Here is a 20,000-nt window from a genome sequence, read left to right as displayed (position 1 = left end):
ATCCGTTATACCGTAGATATTATTGATCCGTTATACCGTAGATATTATTGATCCGTTATACCGTAGATATTATTGATCTGTTATACCGTAGATATTATTGATCTGTTATACCGTAGATATTATTGATCTGTTATACCGTAGATATTATTGATCTGTTATACCGTAGATATTATTGATCTGTTATACCGTAGATATTATTGATCCGTTATACCGTAGATATTATTGATCCGTTATACCGTAGATATTATTGATCCGTTATACCGTAGATATTATTGATCCGTTATACCGTAGATATTATTGATCCGTTATACCGTAGATATTATTGATCCGTTATACCGTAGATATTATTGATCCGTTATACCGTAGATATTATTGATCTGTTATACCGTAGATATTATTGATCTGTTATACCGTAGATATTATTGATCCGTTATACCGTAGATATCTATAGTCTAACCTAATCATACAAATGTATGATCAATCATATTGGTTATACCATAGATATTATTGGTCATATTTTAATTGACCATGTCACTTCCTGTTATATCATAGATATTATTGATCATATTTTAAATGACCATGTCACTTCCTGTTTTACCATAGATATTATTGATCATATTTTAATTGATTCACTTCCTGTTATACCATAAATATGTATGATAAATCATGTAGATTATATTATTGATCCTATTGACTATACTCATGATCTATGATGTCACTTCTTGTAGGTGGACCTGGTGTGTCATGGGAAGACAGAGGTGTTTCCTGACAGGGACACTGCAGACCCTTATGCTGTGAGTACTGACTGTGTGTGTGTGTCTGTTTGTTTGTCTGTTTTGCAGTGTTCGTGTGTGATTTTCTGTCTTTTTGTGTGATTTGCATGTTATTGTGTGTGTGTGTCCCAGGAGCCTAAGAAGAGAGGTATCTTCCGTACAGTAAACAGTGGTAACGGTTTGACCACCGATGACATCGTACAGAGAATCATCAAGAACCGGTAAGGGCCTCTCTCACACAATAGCCTTGAAGTGTCTCTCACCCATCTATCACTGTCTACCTTCGGTCTCCCCTTGTCCCTCATCTTTTTCTGACTCATTTGATTATTTTCCCATCCCTCTCTCCCAACCTCCTCCCCGCCCCTCTCCCAACCTCCTCCCCGCCCCTCTCCACCTCCTCCACACCTCTCTACCCCCTTATTTGGTATTATTGTATTGTTACCTTGTACAAAATGCACTATACAAATGAAGTTGGTTTGATTCTCTCTCCAGGCTGCAGTTTGAGGCAAGGAACCAGAAGAAGGAGGCCAAGGAGATTGCGGTGTTTGAGGCGATGAAACGCCAGGCAGAGGGAGAGCAGGCCGGGGACACGGCCCAGGCAGCACAGTAACCAGATCAAACTAGTTAAAACCAGACCCAGCTGTCCCAAAACTGATCCTAACCCAGCATTTCCCAAACTAGAGAAACTCTGAAATAACTTTTTTTTAAATTGCGTTTGGTTCATAGAACTGGGGTTATGTCAGTAACCTCCGGTAGCTGCTAGATGCCGTTGTAATAATGAGAGCGGTTTTGGTTTTCTTTCTTCCTATCTTTTGAACGGTTTAATCTACGGTTTCTCTCTACAATGCCAGAAGCCTCAGAACAGAGTGGACAAGACCAGGCACTAAAATCAGACTGGAGGAAAAATAACAATCAATGGTGTTATTTTCTACACAGAAGATCAAACTAAATGATTACCTGATGACCTTCTCTACTTCCCAATACTTTTCTGATGCATTTGTCACTTCAAACAATCCTTCATATTGAAACACCGTCAAATGTACTGTCAACTGATTTGTAATAGACGGTCATAGTCCCAGTTTAAGAACCAAACATTGGCTGTTGATTTCATCACCTTTTTTAAAAATAACAAAATGGGGTCGCAGAACAAACAAGTTTGGGAACCTCTGTCCTAACCAGTTCAAAATGGTTCAAACACGACCCAAAACAGGGTCCGACTGAACCGAGCCAGCCCAAACCAGTCTAGTCCTACTACTTGTAGTGTATACACATCCTTTAGTGAAGCATTGCCTGCTGGCCCGTCCTAGACCGGCTTTACCCCCCAAGTCCACAACGGGCCAAACTCATTCCGCCGAGTGTCTGCGGGTTTTCACTCCCTTGTACTTGATTGACGAATTAAGGTCAGTAATTAGTAAGGAACTCTCCTCACCTGGTTGTCTCGGTCTTAACTGAAAGGACAAACCAGCAGACACTAGGCCCTCCATGGAATGAGTTTCCACCTGACCCAAACCGGATCAGACCAGATCAAACTGCAGAACCAGACTCAAACCAAGACACCTCCTCACCTTCACCAGCTAACGAGAACACAAAAATAACCCTCTCCCCCTGTCAGTGGAGGCTGCTGAGGGGAGGATGGCCCATAATAATGTCTGGAGTGGAATAGCTGTAATGAAGTGTGTTAAATCTTATCACACTTTCAGGCAGAAAGAAAGGAAGGAGAGGAAAGAAAGATGGAGAAAATAATCCAAAGTGTGACTGTGATGAAAAAGAGAACATTGAGAGACTTGTGAAGAAGAGAGAAAAGTCTATGTAGTTGTGTGTGTGTGTGTATATTTAGTAGTGCCTTTAGTCTGATCTACCAAATGGCACACTATTCCCTATGGACCCTGGTCAAACGGCAGCTGACCCCAGCCCTGCGGTTACGGCCGCTGACCCCAGCCCTGCGGTTACGGCCGCTGACCCCAGCCCTGCGGCTACGGCCGCTGACACCAGCACACATACATGTCAGAGTTGACGTAGCTGCTCAGCCTGAAGTGTCCCCACTTGCGCCATCGAATAACTGTCTGCTCTGTGGCGTGACCGGTATGACTTCACGTGGGTGGTCACGTGTGGCTCTGTGGCGTGACCGGTACGACTCTTCACGTGGGTGGCTTGTGGCGTGACCGGTATGACTTCACGTGGGTGGCTTGTGGCGTGACCGGTATGACTTCACGTGGGTGGCTTGTGGCGTGACCGGTATGACTTCACGTGGGTGGTCACGTGTGGCTCTGTGGCGTGACCGGTATGACTCTTCACGTGGGTGGTCACGTGTGGCTCTGTGGCGTGACCGGTATGACTCTTCACGTGGGTGGCTTGTGGCGTGACCGGTACGACTCTTCACGTGGGTGGTCACGTGGGTGGTCACGTGTGTTTGAGGCAGACGTCTTGGGTTGGCGCCTCTCTAGGAGCCGACAGGCGGAAGGTGGTGCTCTTTAAGCAAGCAGCATGACCTCCTTCACATGGCTATGGGTTGGAATCCGGCCCACTATCTCATCAATAAACAGTGGACTATATAGGGAATAGGATGCCATTTGATGCACCCCTCTGTCTTGTATGGAACAGGATGATTCACCCCTCTGTCAATGTTTTCTTTTCTTCTTTCTAATGTGTTGGTATGTGGATAATTCATTTAGAACATTTTTTAGAGAGGTATGGACAATGAATGGGGGAGTCAAGTGTGTGTGTGTATGCATGAGAGACTGTTTTAAAGGGAGTGTGTGCGAATGAAAAATGAATAACAAAACAAATGGGCATGTATATTGTATGGCTCTACCCCTCTAAAGTTGCTCTGTAAATCTGTCAATTAATTGTCCGGTAATGACAAGAAAATACAAAATACTGTTCCCATTATTTGAGGTTGAGCTTCTTTGTAGTTGTTCAATAGTCCATAATATCTGACATGAAGTGGAAACCTGAAAAGGTTAACATTATTTACCTACTAAGCTGAAAAAATTGTCTGATTAGTAAAATAGTGTAAACACACATTTGCTTACCACTAATGTCTGTAATGATAGTTTCAGAAGAGTACTTTTCCCTATAATGGTCGTCACCCATCCTATTCACCCATCCTATTCACCCATCCTATTCACCCATCTTATTCACCCATCCTACTCACCCATCTTATTCACCCATCCTACTCACCCATCTTATTCAACCATCCTACTCACCCATCTTATTCAACCATCCTACTCACCCATCTTATTCACCCATCCTACTCACCCATCTTATTCACCCAACCTACTCACCCATCTTATTCACCCAACCTACTCACCCATCTTATTCACCCAACCTACTCACCCAACCTACTCACCCATCTTATTCACCCATCCTACTCACCCATCTTACAAACGTATATATTTCCACACTGAGGTTGAAATGACACTGAAATTATGATAATGCCCTTTTTAGTGAAAAAGTGATGGAAATTTCAGCCTGTTCAGGTGGGATGGAGTTTTTGGTCTACAGCAAATCAAATATTATTAGTCATTAATTTTTTCCCCGAATACAACAGGTGCAGATCTTACAGTGAAATGCTTACAAGCCCTTAACCAACAATGCAGTTTCGAAAAATAAGTCTTAAAGTAGTTAGTCAAATAAACTGTAAGGGGAAGCATGACATCACAATCTGATCTAATTATTCTGATCAATGACCAGTCATCTTTTATTTGCATATGTATCCTCCTCTGAGGCTCTAGAACAGAGCTCTCCAAACTTGTTCCTGGAGACCTACCCTCCTGCAGGTTTTAGCTCCAACACCAGTTGTAACCAACATGATTTAGCTACTCAACCAGCTAATTATTAGATTCAGGTTCGCTAGATTAGGGTTGGAGCAAAAACCTACAGGACTGTAGCTCTCCAGGAACAGGGTTGGAGAGCCCTGCTCTAGAGTTTTGAAATAAAGACATTGTTGCGATGCACAAAGAATGTCATCGGGTGACCCACCTGGACCCCTGCCGCCATCCAGTTAGAGACCACTGGTCTTGAAGATCCTATCCGCCAACCAGGGCTGTGTATGTAAATATATATCAACCCCCTCATGACCAGAGAGCATTCAGATGGCAAAAGGAGCTCGGGAAATAAATTAAGAGATATTAGATTTTCATTAAAAAATAAAGGGATTTATTGGCCATACAAGTGATGATTTTAAAATACACGTTAAACTACTGCATGGGGGCTTTAAACTAAACTATTTAGAGAGAGTTTTTGAAAAAGAAAGCGGTCTGTGGCTTTTCACGAAAGCGCTGACGGGGTCAACTACATGTCTACATCCACTCAAATCAAATCACACCACCCCATACCCAACTGATTAACAACCGTTTAGGTCAGCATGTCGCGCGGAAAACCGGTAAACTCGACCGGTGGTTGTGGCTGTGTGTGGTCACAGATTACGCTGAGCTGTCGAAATGAGGACACGGCTCGAGTCTCTTGAATGAAAAAACGGTAAAACGTTCGCCTCATTAGGAACACAAAGGGAAACTAATCCTTGACCCACGCGTTTGGCAGGATTTGAGGCGTTGGTGAGCGCGAAAGCACTGACATTCAAAACAGTGATTATTATGTTTGTTAGTTTCATAGTAACGCACCTTGTGGATACAGTGGAAATGGCAGCACTCACTCAGGCGTCAATTTCTCCTCCCGAAACGTCACTTCCACGGGATATCTGAAACTTTTCCAATGCTGCAATACCGTGGGAGTCTATGAGACCAGGCTGCGTGGGAGGGATCTCCCGTCCTAAATCAACTAGGTGGGGAAACTTTTCGGGAGTTAGGATTCTGTAGGCTACTATAGCGGCGCTCACAGTCTCATTGGCCATTTGAAGGTAGTCTATTTTTTGAAAATTTTGTTTGTCTAACACGACAAGGAAGTAATCACAATAGCCTTGCTGATTTGGTGGTTGGTTGGGTAACGAGACACTTTTTGGGCTAGTGAGTAGGTAAACGTTTTCACCTTTTTCGATTGTGTATATTGCGAGCGATTCCGCATCATGTAACAACGGATGGACATGCGCTTCCTATGCGAACCGATTGAATAACTTCTAACCTATTCAATTACTTTTTTCTTCGTTTATATTACTTTTGTCATAAAAAGGAATAGGACAGAACATTTGGCCATATTGTTGCAGACATTTGGCATAGAAAACCACCCCAAAATGTGACACATCAAGAGGAAAAAGCGATCATCAAAACCCAATTGGATAAACATGTTCGAGTCCACTATCACCGTCAACCCACGATGACTGATCCCTAAAGTGGATCCCCCTTCCCCGGTATTATTCTAGTTCGTGCGTGTCCGGTGAACGAGGAGATGAGCAAGGCGAGATGGGACAGTGTCTCAGTTCAGAACAAGACCTAACGGAGGAGGGGAAGAAGGCGAAGCTTCAGAGCGCGAAGATAGACAGGGACCTGTATGAATACGCCAAGAGGGAGATGAACGTGGTCAAGATACTAATGCTCGGTAAGTCTCTCTTTCTCTCAATTACATTCAATTCAAAGGGCTTTATTGACATGGGAACATATGTTTACATTGCCAAAGCAAGTGAAATAGATAAACGAAAACGAACAGTAAACATTACAGTCGAAAGTTTCAATGGAATAGACACATTTCAAATGTCACTACTCTCTCTCTGTGGTGGTAGTAATAATAGATAGTGGACAATATTTCCCCTTCGGCAGAAGAGTATTTTGATGTTGTGTGTTGTGCAGCCGAGTGTTCTCTGGTCACTAGGCCTGCACAACACTTTTGCAAGTTTAGCCTGTCCATTCATTAACTGAAAAGCCCCACACTTCTAGCTCAAACGAGGATGTTGGAACAACAGCAAAGAGCTAAACAGACCCATACTATATCAACTGATTGGTTTAACAGAAACACAGTGAGGAGTTTAAAGGGTGCAGGGCAGGCGTTTCCACACAATGGTCTAACATTCTTCCTGGTCAGTCACAGGGACTGAATCACAGTGCAGATAGAGGCCAATGTGGTTTGTGTTGAGATTAACCAGAACAAGATAAATAAGCTGGGCCCGGTTGCATAAAACATCTTAAGTAGCTTTTCCACTTATCTTTTCCATGAATTTGTTTTGCACAAAACATTTTAAGGCAAATTTCCCCCTTAAAGTAAGTGAAGTTAGTTGCCCTTGAGGTCCCTTAAGTGCTTCATTCAGTATGGATATCAATGTAAACAGCATTCAGTATGGATATCAATGTAAACAGCATTCAGTATGGATATCAATGTAAACAGCATTCAGTATGGATATCAATGTAAACAGCACTCAGTATGGATATCAATGTAAACAGCACTCAGTATGGATATCAATGTAAACAGCATTCAGTATGGATATCAATGTAAACAGCATTCAGTATGAATATCAATGTAAACAGCATTCAGTATGAATATCAATGTAAACAGCATTCAGTATGGATATCAATGTAAACAGCATTCAGTATGGATATCAATGTAAACAGCACTCAGTATGGATGTCAATGTAAACAGCATTCAGTATGGATATCAATGTAAACAGCATTCAGTACGGATATCAATGTAAACAGCATTCAGTATGGATATCAATGTAAACAGCATTCAGTATGGATGTCAATGTAAACAGCATTCAGTATGGATGTCAATGTAAACAGCATTCAGTATGGATGTCAATGTAAACAGCATTCAGTATGGATATCAATGTAAACAGCATTCAGTATGGATATCAATGTAAACAGCATTCAGTATGGATATCAATGTAAACAGCATTCAGTATGGATATCAATGTAAACAGCATTCAGTATGGATATCAATGTAAACAGCATTCAGTATGGATATCAATGTAAACAGCACTCAGTATGGATGTCAATGTAAACAGCACTCAGTATGGATGTCAATGTAAACAGCACTCAGTATGGATATCAATGTAAACAGCACTCAGTATGGATATCAATGTAAACAGCACTCAGTATGGATATCAATGTAAACAGCATTCAGTATGGATATCAATGTAAACAGCATTCAGTATGGATATCAATGTAAACAGCACTCAGTATGGATGTCAATGTAAACAGCACTCAGTATGGATGTCAATGTAAACAGCACTCAGTATGGATGTCAATGTAAACAGCACTCAGTATGGATATCAATGTAAACAGCACTCAGTATGGATATCAATGTAAACAGCACTCAGTATGGATATCAATGTAAACAGCACTTAGTATGGATATCAATGTAAACAGCACTCAGTATGGATATCAATGTAAACAGCACTCAGTATGGATATCAATGTAAACAGCACTCAGTATGGATATCAATGTAAACAGCACTTGTGGAAGTGAATGTTGCTTTCCTCTGCCCTGGTTTCAAACTAAAAACTTCCACCAGCTAGCTAGGTAGCTGAACAGGGGAAGGTGCCCATGGCTACACAGCTAGCTGGCTACATACTCTGTACCACAGGAGGTTGGTGGCACATTCATTCGGGAGGACGTGGTAATGGCTGAAGCGGAATAAGTGGAATGCTATCAAACATGTAGTGTTATATGCATACTACCGTGCTCCACACTCATGCTCTGAGTGCATTCTCCAAGGATGTTCTCTTGAGTACGTTCCTGTGGGGACGAGTGTGTGGAGATATCATTAAACATAACATTTAAGCATTACTCGCACTCCCCCTACTGTGTAATCTCACACTGCACCACAAAGCAAATGTTTTACTTCATAATTATCAGCTAGATATGTGAGCCATAGTAATCTAGCTAGCCAGCTAGCTAAACCTGCAGAAATGGCCTGAAACTAATGTTATGCAAGGTAGATGTAAATGTTTAATGGGCAGCTAGCTAGCTAACATTTATTCGTGGCTAGCTATTGACTTGACTATGGACTTACCCATTCACTGACCCTTCCTCCAGCCAGGACAATGACAATAGAGACCAAACAAGATATACACAAAGCAAACGTTTTACTTCATAACTATAAGCTAGCGATATGTGACTCGTAATAATGTAGCTAACCAGATAGTTTAACAGGCAAAAATGACCAACAACTAATGTCATGCAAAGTACAGTCGTGGCCAAAAGTTTTGAGAATGACACAAATATTAATTTTCACAAAGTTTGCTGCTTCAGTGTTTTTAGATATTTTTGTCAGATGTTACTATGGAACACTGAAGTATAATTACAAGCATTTCATAAGTGTCAATCCGCCCTGGCATGCTGTCAATTGACTTCTGGGCCACATCCTGACTGATGGCAGCCCATTCTTGCATAATCAATGCTTGGAGTTTGTCAGAATTTGTGGGTTTTTGTTTGTCCACCCGCCTCTTGAGGATTGACCACAAGTTCTCAAATGGGATTAAGGTCTGGGGAGTTTTCTGGCTATGGACCCAAAATATTGATGTTTTGTACCCCGATCCACATAGTTATCACTTTTGCCTTATGGCAAGGTGCTCCATCATGCTGGAAAAGGCATTGTTCGTCACCAAACTGTTCCTGGATGGTTGGGAGAAGTTGCTCTCGGAGGATGTGTTGGTACCATTCTTTATTCATGGCTGTGTTATTAGGCAAAATTGTGAGTCAGCCCACTCCCTTGGCTGAGAAGCAACCCCACACATGAATGGTCTCAGGATGCTTTACTGTTGGCATGACACAGGACTGATGGTAGCGCTCGCCTTGTCTTCTCCGGACAAGCTTTTTTCCGGATGCCCCAAACAATCGGAAAGGGGATTCATCAGAGAAAATGACTTTACCCCAGTCCTCAGCAGTCCAATCCCTGTACCTTTTGCAGAATATCAGTCTGTCCCTGATGTTTTTCCTGGAGAGAAGTGGCTTCTTTGCTGCCCTTCTTGACACCAGGCCATCCTCCAAAAGTCTTCGCCTCACTGTACGTGCAGATGCACTCACACCTGCCTGCTGCCATTCCTGAGCAAGCTCTGTACTGGTGGTGCCCCAATCCCGCAGCTGAATCAACTTTAGGAGACGGTTCTGGCGCTTGCTGGACTTTCTTGGGCGCCCTGAAGCCTTCTTTACCACAATTGAACCGCTCTCCTTGAAGTTCTTGATGATCTGACAAATGGTTGATTTCGATGTCTTTTTTAATAATTCTTTTAAACCTTTATTTAACTAAGACTTGTCAGTGAATCATGGCATTTCCATGGTAACCAGAGACTCTTTCTGCTGTACATGTCTTCAAACTACCATAAAACCCTTAAATGATGCCCTCACCTAAGGAGATGTCTGAGGGGCTCTATGCAACACCCTTAAACAATTCTCTTAGGAAAATGATTCCTTAATAAGGGAAACACTTAAGATGTTTTCTGCCGTCTTGTCAACTCTCCTATCTATGGTCATTGTCCAATCACAGCACAAACTGATCTGGGACCCAGGCTACAAGATAAAGCCATTGTCCTTGAACTCGTTGTAATACAATGTAATACTCTAAAGTCAATTCAAAGGGGTTTATTGGCATGTGAAACATGTTTACATTGCCAAAGCAAGTGAAATGAACAAAAGTGACAAGACACAAAACAACATGAACAAAAAACAATTTGAATTTAACAGTAAATATTACACTCAAGGTTTCAGAAAGAAAGACATTTCTAGTGTTATTTTGTCATGTCTCTCCATCTGATTCAGGAGCAGCAGAGAGTGGGAAGAGTACACTGGTCAAACAGATGAAGATCATCCACAGCCATGGCTTTACCAGGCAAGAGCTGACCAGCTTCAAGGTGTGTATACACACACACACACACACACAGAGCCCCACAGGTAATCTAACAGCCATGGCTTTACCAGGCAAGAGCTGACCAGCTTCAAGGTGTGTACACACAAACAGAGCCCCACAGGTAATCTAACGGCCATGGCTTTACCAGGCAAGAGCTGACCAGCTTCAAGGTGTGTACTCTCTCACACACACACACACACACACACACACACACACACACACACACACACACACACACACACACACACACACACACACACACACACACACAGAGCCACACAGGTAATCTAAATACAGTAGAAGCCTGATCAAATTGTTTGACAGTCATTGTATGGATGTCTCAGTTGTCCTATCTACACAGACCAGGTGCTGGTTGCTACTCACTATAATGGAACTGGCCAAGTGAGATAGATAGATGATCATATCACTCATCTGATAAGAAGTGGAATAAGTGAGAGAGAGTGGGGGTGGGGGTGGGGGGGGGGGAGAAGCTGAGTGAGGGCATAGCGCTAAAAGAGGAAGCGATGGAGACTGAGAGAAGGGGGTTAAGTGATATGGGTTTAGAGGGGTGAAATGAAGAGATAGGAGACTGAGAGAAGGGGGTTAAGTGATATGGGTTTAGAGGGGTGAAATGAAGAGATAGGAGACATGCAGTGTGTGTTTAAGGGGTAAACCCATACAGGGATGCAGTGGTTTGATTCTGCCCATTCTTCTAAGGAGAATAGGGATTAGGCTGCTATTTGGGATGCAACCTATATGTGGGGCCTGTCGTCTTCTGGGGACACACCTCTGCATAAACTCTTCCTGTGGGTTTGTCCCACGGTCTGGGGTTAAATAGAGGAACCTGGACAGTACTGAGACACACTCCCTCACTGACTGGGTGAACCACCTACTCTCTCTCTCCCCCTCTAGTCCCACCAACTTTCCCTTTCTTCCATCCTTCTTTATTCTCTTTCTCACTTAGAGTTTTACTCCTTTCTTCATTGCCCCCTCTCTCACTCCTTCCCTCTCTCACTCCTTCCCTCTCTCACTCTCTCCTCCCCTCTCCCACTCTCTCCTTCCCTCTCCCACTCTCTCCTTCCCTCCCTCCCACTCTCTCCTTCCCTCCCTCCCACTCTCTCCTTCCCTCCCTCCCACTCTCTCCTTCCCTCCCTCCCACTCTCTCCTTCCCTCCCTCCCACTCTCTCCTTCCCTCCCTCCCACTCTCTCCCTCCCCTCCCTCCCTCCCCTCCCTCCCTCCCCTCCCTCCCTCCCTCCCTCCCTCCCTCTCTCCTCTCCTTCTCTCTCTCCTCTCCTCTCCTTCCCTCTCTCCTCTCCTTCCCTCTCTCCTCTCCTTCCCTCTCCCCTTCCACTTCTCCTTCCCTCACTCTGACCTCCCTATAATGTAGTAACATAATGAACAAGTGTTGAGAGGAAAGACCTATTTTTTAAAGGGTGAGCGCTTTGATGGCTACCAGTTTGCTAACAGGTGTGCAGCAGCAAGAATGTTCAATTATGAGAGGAATTTGGTATGAGTTATTAGTGTGTCATACACGTCTGTGTGTGTACAAGTATTATTTTCTAGACTTGGGGAGTATTCTTGCTGTGAATCGGTCCTTGGCAGCTGTCTGCTGTCATGTTACACCGGAACACACACACACACACCGCATAGACTCTGATATGCCAGATGAAGGTCCTGGGTGGTGATATGTGAACACACACCGGATAGACTCTGATATGCCAGATGAAGGTCCTGGGTGGTGATATGTGAACACACACACACCGGATAGACTCTGATATGCCAGATGAAGGTCCTGGGTGGTGATATGTGAAGGTTATGGCCTTTCCCTCCTCTTTCTCATAAAAGTCAGATTATCCAAGACTCACTCCACCATCACTGCCCCATCAGTCCCCCTTTCATCTAAAGAGACACATTTGGTATCATGAACACAATGGTAACATGAACACCATGATAACATGAGCACCATGATAACATGAACACCATGGTAACTTTAACACTCTCTCTTCCAGAGGAATAAATCACACGTTGCCTCACTGCCCTATCTATGCCCTTCCCTGAACCAACGAAAACAGAGACAGCAGGGTGTATCTCTCTTACGTACACACACACACACACACACACACACACACACACACACACACACACACACACACACACACACACACACCCCCCGCCTTCCCCTGTCCTGACCATGCCCTGTACAGTTGATCTCTGCTCTAGGCCTGCTGCAGACTGGTAGAGACTCTTTGATGAACCACATTCTGTAGCAGGAAGAATCCCAAATGGCACCCTATTCCCTATATAGTGCACTACTTTAGACCAGAGCCCATAGGGCTATATAGGAAATATGGTGCCATTTGGGACGCACCCCTTTCTCTGTCCCACCGTTGGCTTGTGTTGTAGCACTGTGACAAGATAGACCGATGTGGATGGGGGCGTGCTCTCTCTGCTCTCTCCTGAAGTCTACGATCAGCTGCTGAGTTTTGTTGACTTTGAGGGAGAGGTTATTCCCCTGGCACCACTAAATGTGGTGGTTGACGCTTTCAGTTTTGTGTGGATGCTGCCATCTATCCACAGTTGGATAAACTCTAATCATCACAGTGGGAACAGCATCATCTATGCACTTCCCTGATGAACTCAGTCACTGAGTTAGTGAATACGTCGATACTATTCTCAGAGGCAACTCGGAACATATCGCTGTCCACATGACCAAAACAATCTTGAAGAATAGGTTCTGATTGGTCAGACCAATGTTAGACATGCCTTATCACGGGTACTTCCTGTTTAAGTGTCTGCCTATAGGAGAGGAGGAACAGAATGTAGGCATGATCTGATTTGCCGAGGGCCTTGTAGCTGTCCCGGAAGGGGGAGCAGCAATGGTCAGAGTTCTCAATGAGTGAATAGCGCAGGGGATCTTGATTAAACTTCCGTAAATAAATGCGGCCTCAGAATATGCGGTTTCCAGTTTACACAAAGTCTAGTGTATTTTCTTGAAAGCCGTCGCAGTGTCTGCTTGAGGGGGAAAATACACGGCCGTGACGATGACCGAAGAGAATTCTCTCAGGAGGTAATGCGGCCGGCATTTGATGGAGAGATATTCCAAATTGGGAGAACAAAAGGACTTGATTTCCTGTACATTACCTTAATCACACCATGAGTAGTTAATCGTGAAACATACACCTCCCCCTTTATTTTTGGCGGAGAGTTCTTTCTTTCTGTCCGTGATGTACGGAGAACCTCGCTGGCTGTATGGACGGGGACAGTATACCCGGAGAGAGCCATGATTCTGTGAAACAGAGTAAGTTATAGTCCTTGATGTCTTGAATGAGATCCGTCTACTTTATTGTCCAGGGACTGAACATTAGTGAGTAATATACTCGGAAGTGGTGGGTGGTAATGAACGCTTGTAGGGAATAATACAAGAAACCTTCTGAGGAAATAATGTAAGAAATACCACAAAAAAACAATACTGCAAAGTTGGCTAGGAGCTAGGAACATGTCTGTTGGTGCTATCTTGAACTCCAGTGGAAATGTTCCATGTTCCCTCGGTGTGCACATCACTGACATCCTGAAATGGTCCAGGTTCCCTCGGCGTGCACATCACTGACATCCTGAAATGTTCCAGGTTCCCTCGGCGTGCACATCACTGACATCCTGAAATGGTCCAGGTTCCCTCGGCGTGCACATCACTGACATCCTGAAATGTTCCAGGTTCCCTCGGTGTGCACATCACTGACATCCTGAAATGTTCCAGGTTCCCTCGGTGTGCACATCACTGACATCCTGAAATGTTCCAGGTTCCCTCGGTGTGCACATCACTGACATCCTGAAATGTTCCAGGTTCCCTCGGTGTGCACATCACTGACATCCTGAAATGTTCCAGGTTCCCTCGGCGTGCACATCACTTACATCCTGAAATGTTCCATGTTCCCTCGGTGTGCACATCACTGACATCCTGAAATGGTCCATCCACACAGATAGTGTGATGAAGAATGCGCAACAGTGAGGCTGAAGAAATTCGGCTTGGCCCCTAAGACCCCCCCCTACGAACTTCTACAGATGCACCATTGAGAGCATTCTATCGGGCTGTATCATCAGATGCACCATTGAGAGCATTCTGTCGGGCTGTATCATCAGATGCACCATTGAGAGCATTCTATCGGGCTGTATCATCAGATGCACCATTGAGAGCATTCTGTCGGGCTGTATCATCAGATGCACCATTGAGAGCATTCTGTCGGGCTGTATCATCAGATGCACCATTGAGAGCATTCTGTCGGGCTGTATCATCGCCTGGTACGACAATTGCACCGTCTGCAACCGCAGGGCTCTCCAGCGGGTGGTGTGGTCAACGCATCACCGGGGGCACACTGCCTGCCCTCAAGGACATCTACAGCAGGGTTTCCCAAACTTGGTCCTGGGGCAAATTTTTGTTTTTGCCCTAGTGCTACACAGCTGATTCAAATAATCAAAGCTTGATGACGAGATGGTTATTTGAATCAGCTGTGTAGTGGTAGGGCAAAAACTAAAACATGCACTTAGGGGGAGGTGTGGGGACATAGTTTGGGACCCCATGGTCTACAGCATCCGGTGGCACAGCAAGGCCAAGAAGATCATCAAGGATCTCAGCCACACGAGCCACAACCTGTTCACAACGCTACCATCTAGAAAGAGGAGACAGTACAGGTGCATCAAAGCTGGGTCCAAGAGACTGATAAACAGCTTCTATCTCCAGGCCATCAGACTGTTAAATAGTCACCACTAACCGACCTCCGCCCAGTACCCTGCCCTGAACTTAGTCACTGTTACTATCCGGCTACCACCCGGTTACTCTACCCTGCACCTTAGAGACTGCCGCCCTATGTACATAGTCATTGAACACTGGTCACTTTAGTAATGTTTACATCCTGTATATACTGTACTCTAGTCAAGGCTCATCCATATATAACTACTGCTGTACACACCTTTTCTATCATATACATATACATATACACTGAGTGTACAAAACATTAGGAACACTTGCTCTTTCCATGACATAGACTGACCAGGTGAATCCAGATGAAAGCTATGATCCCTTATTAGTGTCACTTGTTAAATCCACTTCAATCAGTGTAGATGAAGGGGAGGAGACAGGTTAAAGAATGCTTTTTAAGCCTTGAGACAATTGAGACATGGATTGTGTATTTGTGTCATTCAGAGGGTGAATGGGCAAGACAACATATTTAAGTGCCTTTGAACAGGGTAGTAGGTGGGTGCCAGGCGCACCGGTTTGAGTATGTCAAGAACTGCAACGTTGCTGGGTTTTTCCACGTTCAACAGTTTCCCGTGTGTATCAAGAATGGTCCACCACCCAAAGGACATCCAGACAACTTGACACAACTGTGGGAAACATTGGAGTCAACATGGGCCGGCATCCCTGTGGAACGCTTTCAACACCTTGTAGAGTCCATGCCCCGATGAATTGAGGCTGTTCTGAGGGTGAAAGGTGGTGCAACTCAATATTAGGAAGGTGTTCCTAATGTTTTGTACACTCAGTGTATTTTTATATTCCGGACTCTGACATTGCTCGTTCTGAAATTTCTTAATTCCTTGATTACATTTTTTGGGATTAGTGTGTGTAGTTGTGTATTGTTAGGTATTACTGCACTGTTGGAGCTAGAAAAATAAGCTTTTTGCTGCACCTGCATTAACATCTGCAAAATATGTGTACGCAACCAATAAAATGTTATTTGATTTGAGATGGACATAAAGAAGGCCCTTCCTCTGTCTCATCCCTCCTTTATTTGCCTCAGATCCCAGGCCTGGGGCTGTGGAGTGGTTTAATTCAGCAGAGAGAGATTTTTCTCTCATTCCACCAGCTATGTCAACAAGGAGGGGGGCACTCAGAACTCTGGGGATGTCATTTTATTGTCTGAGGATTCTAGAACAGTGTTGAAAATTCTATAACAGTGTTGACGATTCTAGAACACTGAAGATTCTTGAACTGTGTCCAATTGTAGAACAGTGTGGAGAATTCCGTAGAGCAGAAAAGCTCTCAGCTTTTACACAACACTGTAGTAGTTAATGATTGAATGCCAGATCTCAGCCAGTTCAGCTACATTCCACATATTGTTTTTGGAACATTGTCCAGAAACACTAAGAGCGTGAAACATTTTTGTTCTTCTTTTGTGTTTGAGAAAGATAGAAAAGTGCATGATAGAACAATAGTGGACGATATCAAGAAGAGAATGTTGAAACCTCACTTCCAGGCAGTACATAGTAACCTCTAGCTACCACAACAATACAAACATACCCCCAGCCCTAAGAAGAAAGGAAGTTGGACACCCGTTATGACACCTCTGCAATCTGTCCCTCCAAGTCCCTCGGCAGGTTAGTAGGTGGTGTTGTATGTCTGTGTCCCTCGGCAGGTTAGTAGGTGGTTGTGTATGTCTGTGTCCCTCCAAGTCCCTCGGCAGGTTAGTAGGTGGTGTTGTATGTCTGTGTCCCTCGGCAGGTTAGTAGGTGGTGTTGTATGTCTGTGTCCCTCGGCAGGTTAGTAGGTGGTGGTGTATGTCTGTGTCCCTCGGCAGGTTAGTAGGTGGTGTTGTATGTCTGTGTCCCTCGGCAGGTTAGTAGGTGGTGTTGTATGTCTGTGTCCCTCGGCAGGTTAGTAGGTGGTGTTGTATGTCTGTGTCCCTCGGCAGGTTAGTAGGGGGTGTTGTATGTCTGTGTCCCTCGGCAGGTTAGTAGGTGGTGTTGTATGTCTGTGTCCCTCGGCAGGTTAGTAGGTGGTGTTGTATGTCTGTGTCCCTCGGCAGGTTAGTAGGTGGTGTTGTATGTCTGTGTCCCTCGGCAGGTTAGTAGGTGGTGTTGTATGTCTGTGTCCCTCGGCAGGTTAGTAGGTGGTGTTGTATGTCTGTGTCCCTCGGCAGGTTAGTAGGTGGTGGTGTATGTCTGTGTCCCTCGGCAGGTTAGTAGGTGGTGTTGTATGTCTGTGTCCCTCGGCAGGTTAGTAGGTGGTGTTGTATGTCTGTGTCCCTCGGCAGGTTAGTAGGTGGTGTTGTGACGACCCTCCCATTCTGTCTACCGTTTTCTCTCTCTCCTTGCTCTTGTTTCCCTATTAGGATGCCGGTGGGCGGAGTTGGGAGGGTCGTCAGCTACATGGGGAACACCTGGGCCCACTCTCCCAGGATAAAATCACCACTTCCCCATTCATCAAGGAGACTCTCTCCATACAGACACTTTGATAGATTTTGTTGCGTTTGGTTGTGCTTTTCGGTTGTTTGTTTTAGCATCTTTCAACACCTTGCATTATCACATTCATCCATGCAAAACATTCACTTACACTACTGATTACTGATTACACACACCATTGTATATTATACATAGTTTCTTTATTTAATAAATATATATTTCGTTACTTCTTATCTCCACGTGTCTCCCTTTTGTTACGGGCTTTGAGCCGGTTCGTGACAGTGTTGTATGTCTGTGTCCCTCGGCAGGTTAGTAGGTGGTGTTGTATGTCTGTGTCCCTCGGCAGGTTAGTAGGTGGTGTTGTATGTCTGTGTCCCTCGGCAGGTTAGTAGGTGGTGTTGTATGTCTGTGTCCCTCGGCAGGTTAGTAGGTGGTGTTGTATGTCTGTGTCCCTCGGCAGGTTAGTAGGTGGTGGTGTATGTATGTGTCCCTCGGCAGGTTAGTAGGTGGTGGTGTATGTATGTGTCCCTCGGCAGGTTAGTAGGTGGTGTTGTATGTCTGTGTCCCTCGGCAGGTTAGTAGGTGGTATTATATGTCTGTGTCCCTCGGCAGGTTAGTAGGTGGTGGTGTATGTCTGTGTCCCTCGGCAGGTTAGTAGGTGGTGTTGAATGTCTGTGTCCCTTGGCAGGTTAGTAGGTGGTGTTGTATGTCTGTGTCCCTCGGCAGGTTAGTAGGTGGTGGTGTATGTCTGTGTCCCTCGGCAGGTTAGTAGGTGGTGTTGTATGTCTGTGTCCCTCGGCAGGTTAGTAGGTGGTGGTGTATGTCTGTGTCCCTCGGCAGGTTAGTAGGTGGTGTTGTATGTATGTGTCCCTCGGCAGGTTAGTAGGTGGTGTTGTATGTCTGTGTCCCTCGGCAGGTTAGTAGGTGGTGGTGTATGTCTGTGTCCCTCGGCAGGTTAGTAGGTGGTGTTGTATGTCTGTGTCCCTCGGCAGGTTAGTAGGTGGTGGTGTATGTCTGTGTCCCTCGGCAGGTTAGTAGGTGGTGTTGTATGTCTGTGTCCCTCGGCAGGTTAGTAGGTGGTGTTGTATGTCTGTGTCCCTCGGCAGGTTAGTAGGTGGTGGTGTATGTCTGTGTCCCTTGGCAGGTTAGTAGGTGGTGGTGTATGTCTGTGTCCCTCGGCAGGTTAGTAGGTGGTGTTGTATGTCTGTGTCCTTCGGGATCACAGGGTAAGGGGGTTGTTTTCCTGGCACTTTGAACCCGCTCATCCATACAATATGAATGTACAGCTGAACAACATCCAGTTTGTGGTCCAGACGTCGTCCTTTGGGACCATTATTATACCTGTGTACCGATTCCCTTTTAGTTGTACATGATCCTGTCTGATAACGCCCCGGGTACGTTTTCTCTCATACCGCCCCAATCAACAATGTACACACAACTGCCATACATGCATCCTATTGACCTGCTAAGTAAGGTGTGGTTGAATGAGGGGTTCGGTGGAAAATCTCACACACACACACACACACACACACACACACACACACACACACACACACACACACACACACACACTACCTTGGGATTAGTCCTTAAAACCTGTCTAGACCTGAGGCTGCTGTAGGAGTGGTGAAGACTGAGGTTGCGTCCCAATGGCTCCCTATTCCCTCTATAGTGCACTATGGGCCCTGGTCAGAAATAGTGCACTATTTAGGGAGTAGGGTGCCATTTGGGATGCAAACTGAGGCCCTCAGTCTTTTCTGATGTGCTGCTTTTTTTTCCTTCTTCAGTCTTCATTGTTCTCTCACTTTTGCCCTCTTCCCTCTCTCCTTCTGTTTCTCTACCTCCTTCCCCCCCTCTTCCCTCTCTCCTTCTGTTTCTCTACCTCCTTCCCCCCCTCTTCCCTCTCTCCTTCTGTTTCTCTACCTCCTTCCCCCCCTCTTCCCTCTCTCCTTCTGTTTCTCTACCTCCTTTTGCCCTCTTCCCTCTCTCCTTCTGTTTCTCTACCTCCTTCCCCCCCTCTTCCCTCTCTCCTTCTGTTTCTCTACCTCCTTCCCCCCCTCTTCCCTGTCTCCTTCTGTTTCTCTACCTCCTTCCCCCCCTCTTCCCTCTCTCCTTCTGTTTCTCTACCTCCTTCCCCCCCTCTTCCCTCTCTCCTTCTGTTTCTCTACCTCCTTCCCCCCCTCTTCCCTGTCTCCTTCTGTTTCTCTACCTCCTTCCCCCCCTCTTCCCTCTCTCCTTCTGTTTCTCTACCTCCTTCCCCCCCTCTTCCCTCTCTCCTTCTGTTTCTCTACCTCCTTCCCCCCCTCTTCCCTCTCTCCTTC

At 45.1% G+C, this 20,000-nt stretch overlaps 2 protein-coding genes and 1 long non-coding RNA gene across 5 annotated transcripts in view; all 3 read left to right on the top strand.

Annotated features, from left to right (window-relative positions):
* LOC129844350 (ethanolamine-phosphate cytidylyltransferase-like) overlaps positions 1 to 3,662 on the top strand; it is a 19,379-nt gene extending 15,717 nt beyond the window's left edge. For all 3 annotated transcript variants that reach the window (XM_055912664.1, XM_055912665.1, XM_055912666.1), the window contains exons 11-13: positions 729 to 794; positions 906 to 994; positions 1,266 to 3,662. In XM_055912664.1, the coding sequence (XP_055768639.1) occupies positions 729 to 794; positions 906 to 994; positions 1,266 to 1,383 (273 nt within the window). In that variant the 3' untranslated portion in view covers positions 1,384 to 3,662. The remainder of the gene's footprint in view (positions 1 to 728; positions 795 to 905; positions 995 to 1,265) is intronic.
* A 2,002-nt stretch (positions 3,663 to 5,664) lies between these two features.
* Positions 5,665 to 20,000, top strand: part of LOC129844352 (guanine nucleotide-binding protein G(o) subunit alpha-like) — a 38,237-nt gene continuing 23,901 nt past the window's right edge. Inside the window, exons 1-2 of the mRNA XM_055912668.1 lie at positions 5,665 to 6,266; positions 10,418 to 10,509. Coding sequence (XP_055768643.1) covers positions 6,131 to 6,266; positions 10,418 to 10,509 — 228 coding nt within the window. The 5' untranslated portion in view covers positions 5,665 to 6,130. The remainder of the gene's footprint in view (positions 6,267 to 10,417; positions 10,510 to 20,000) is intronic.
* On the top strand, positions 11,806 to 18,242 carry LOC129844354 (uncharacterized). Its single transcript, XR_008757934.1, has 4 exons — positions 11,806 to 16,921; positions 16,970 to 17,539; positions 17,996 to 18,147; positions 18,224 to 18,242. It is a non-coding gene; the product is annotated as an uncharacterized LOC129844354 (long non-coding RNA).

Source organism: Salvelinus fontinalis, unplaced genomic scaffold (genome assembly GCF_029448725.1).
Source record: "Salvelinus fontinalis isolate EN_2023a unplaced genomic scaffold, ASM2944872v1 scaffold_0196, whole genome shotgun sequence".
NCBI classification, from domain to species: Eukaryota; Metazoa; Chordata; class Actinopteri; order Salmoniformes; family Salmonidae; genus Salvelinus; species Salvelinus fontinalis.
This window is presented reverse-complemented; position numbering and strand designations above follow the sequence as displayed.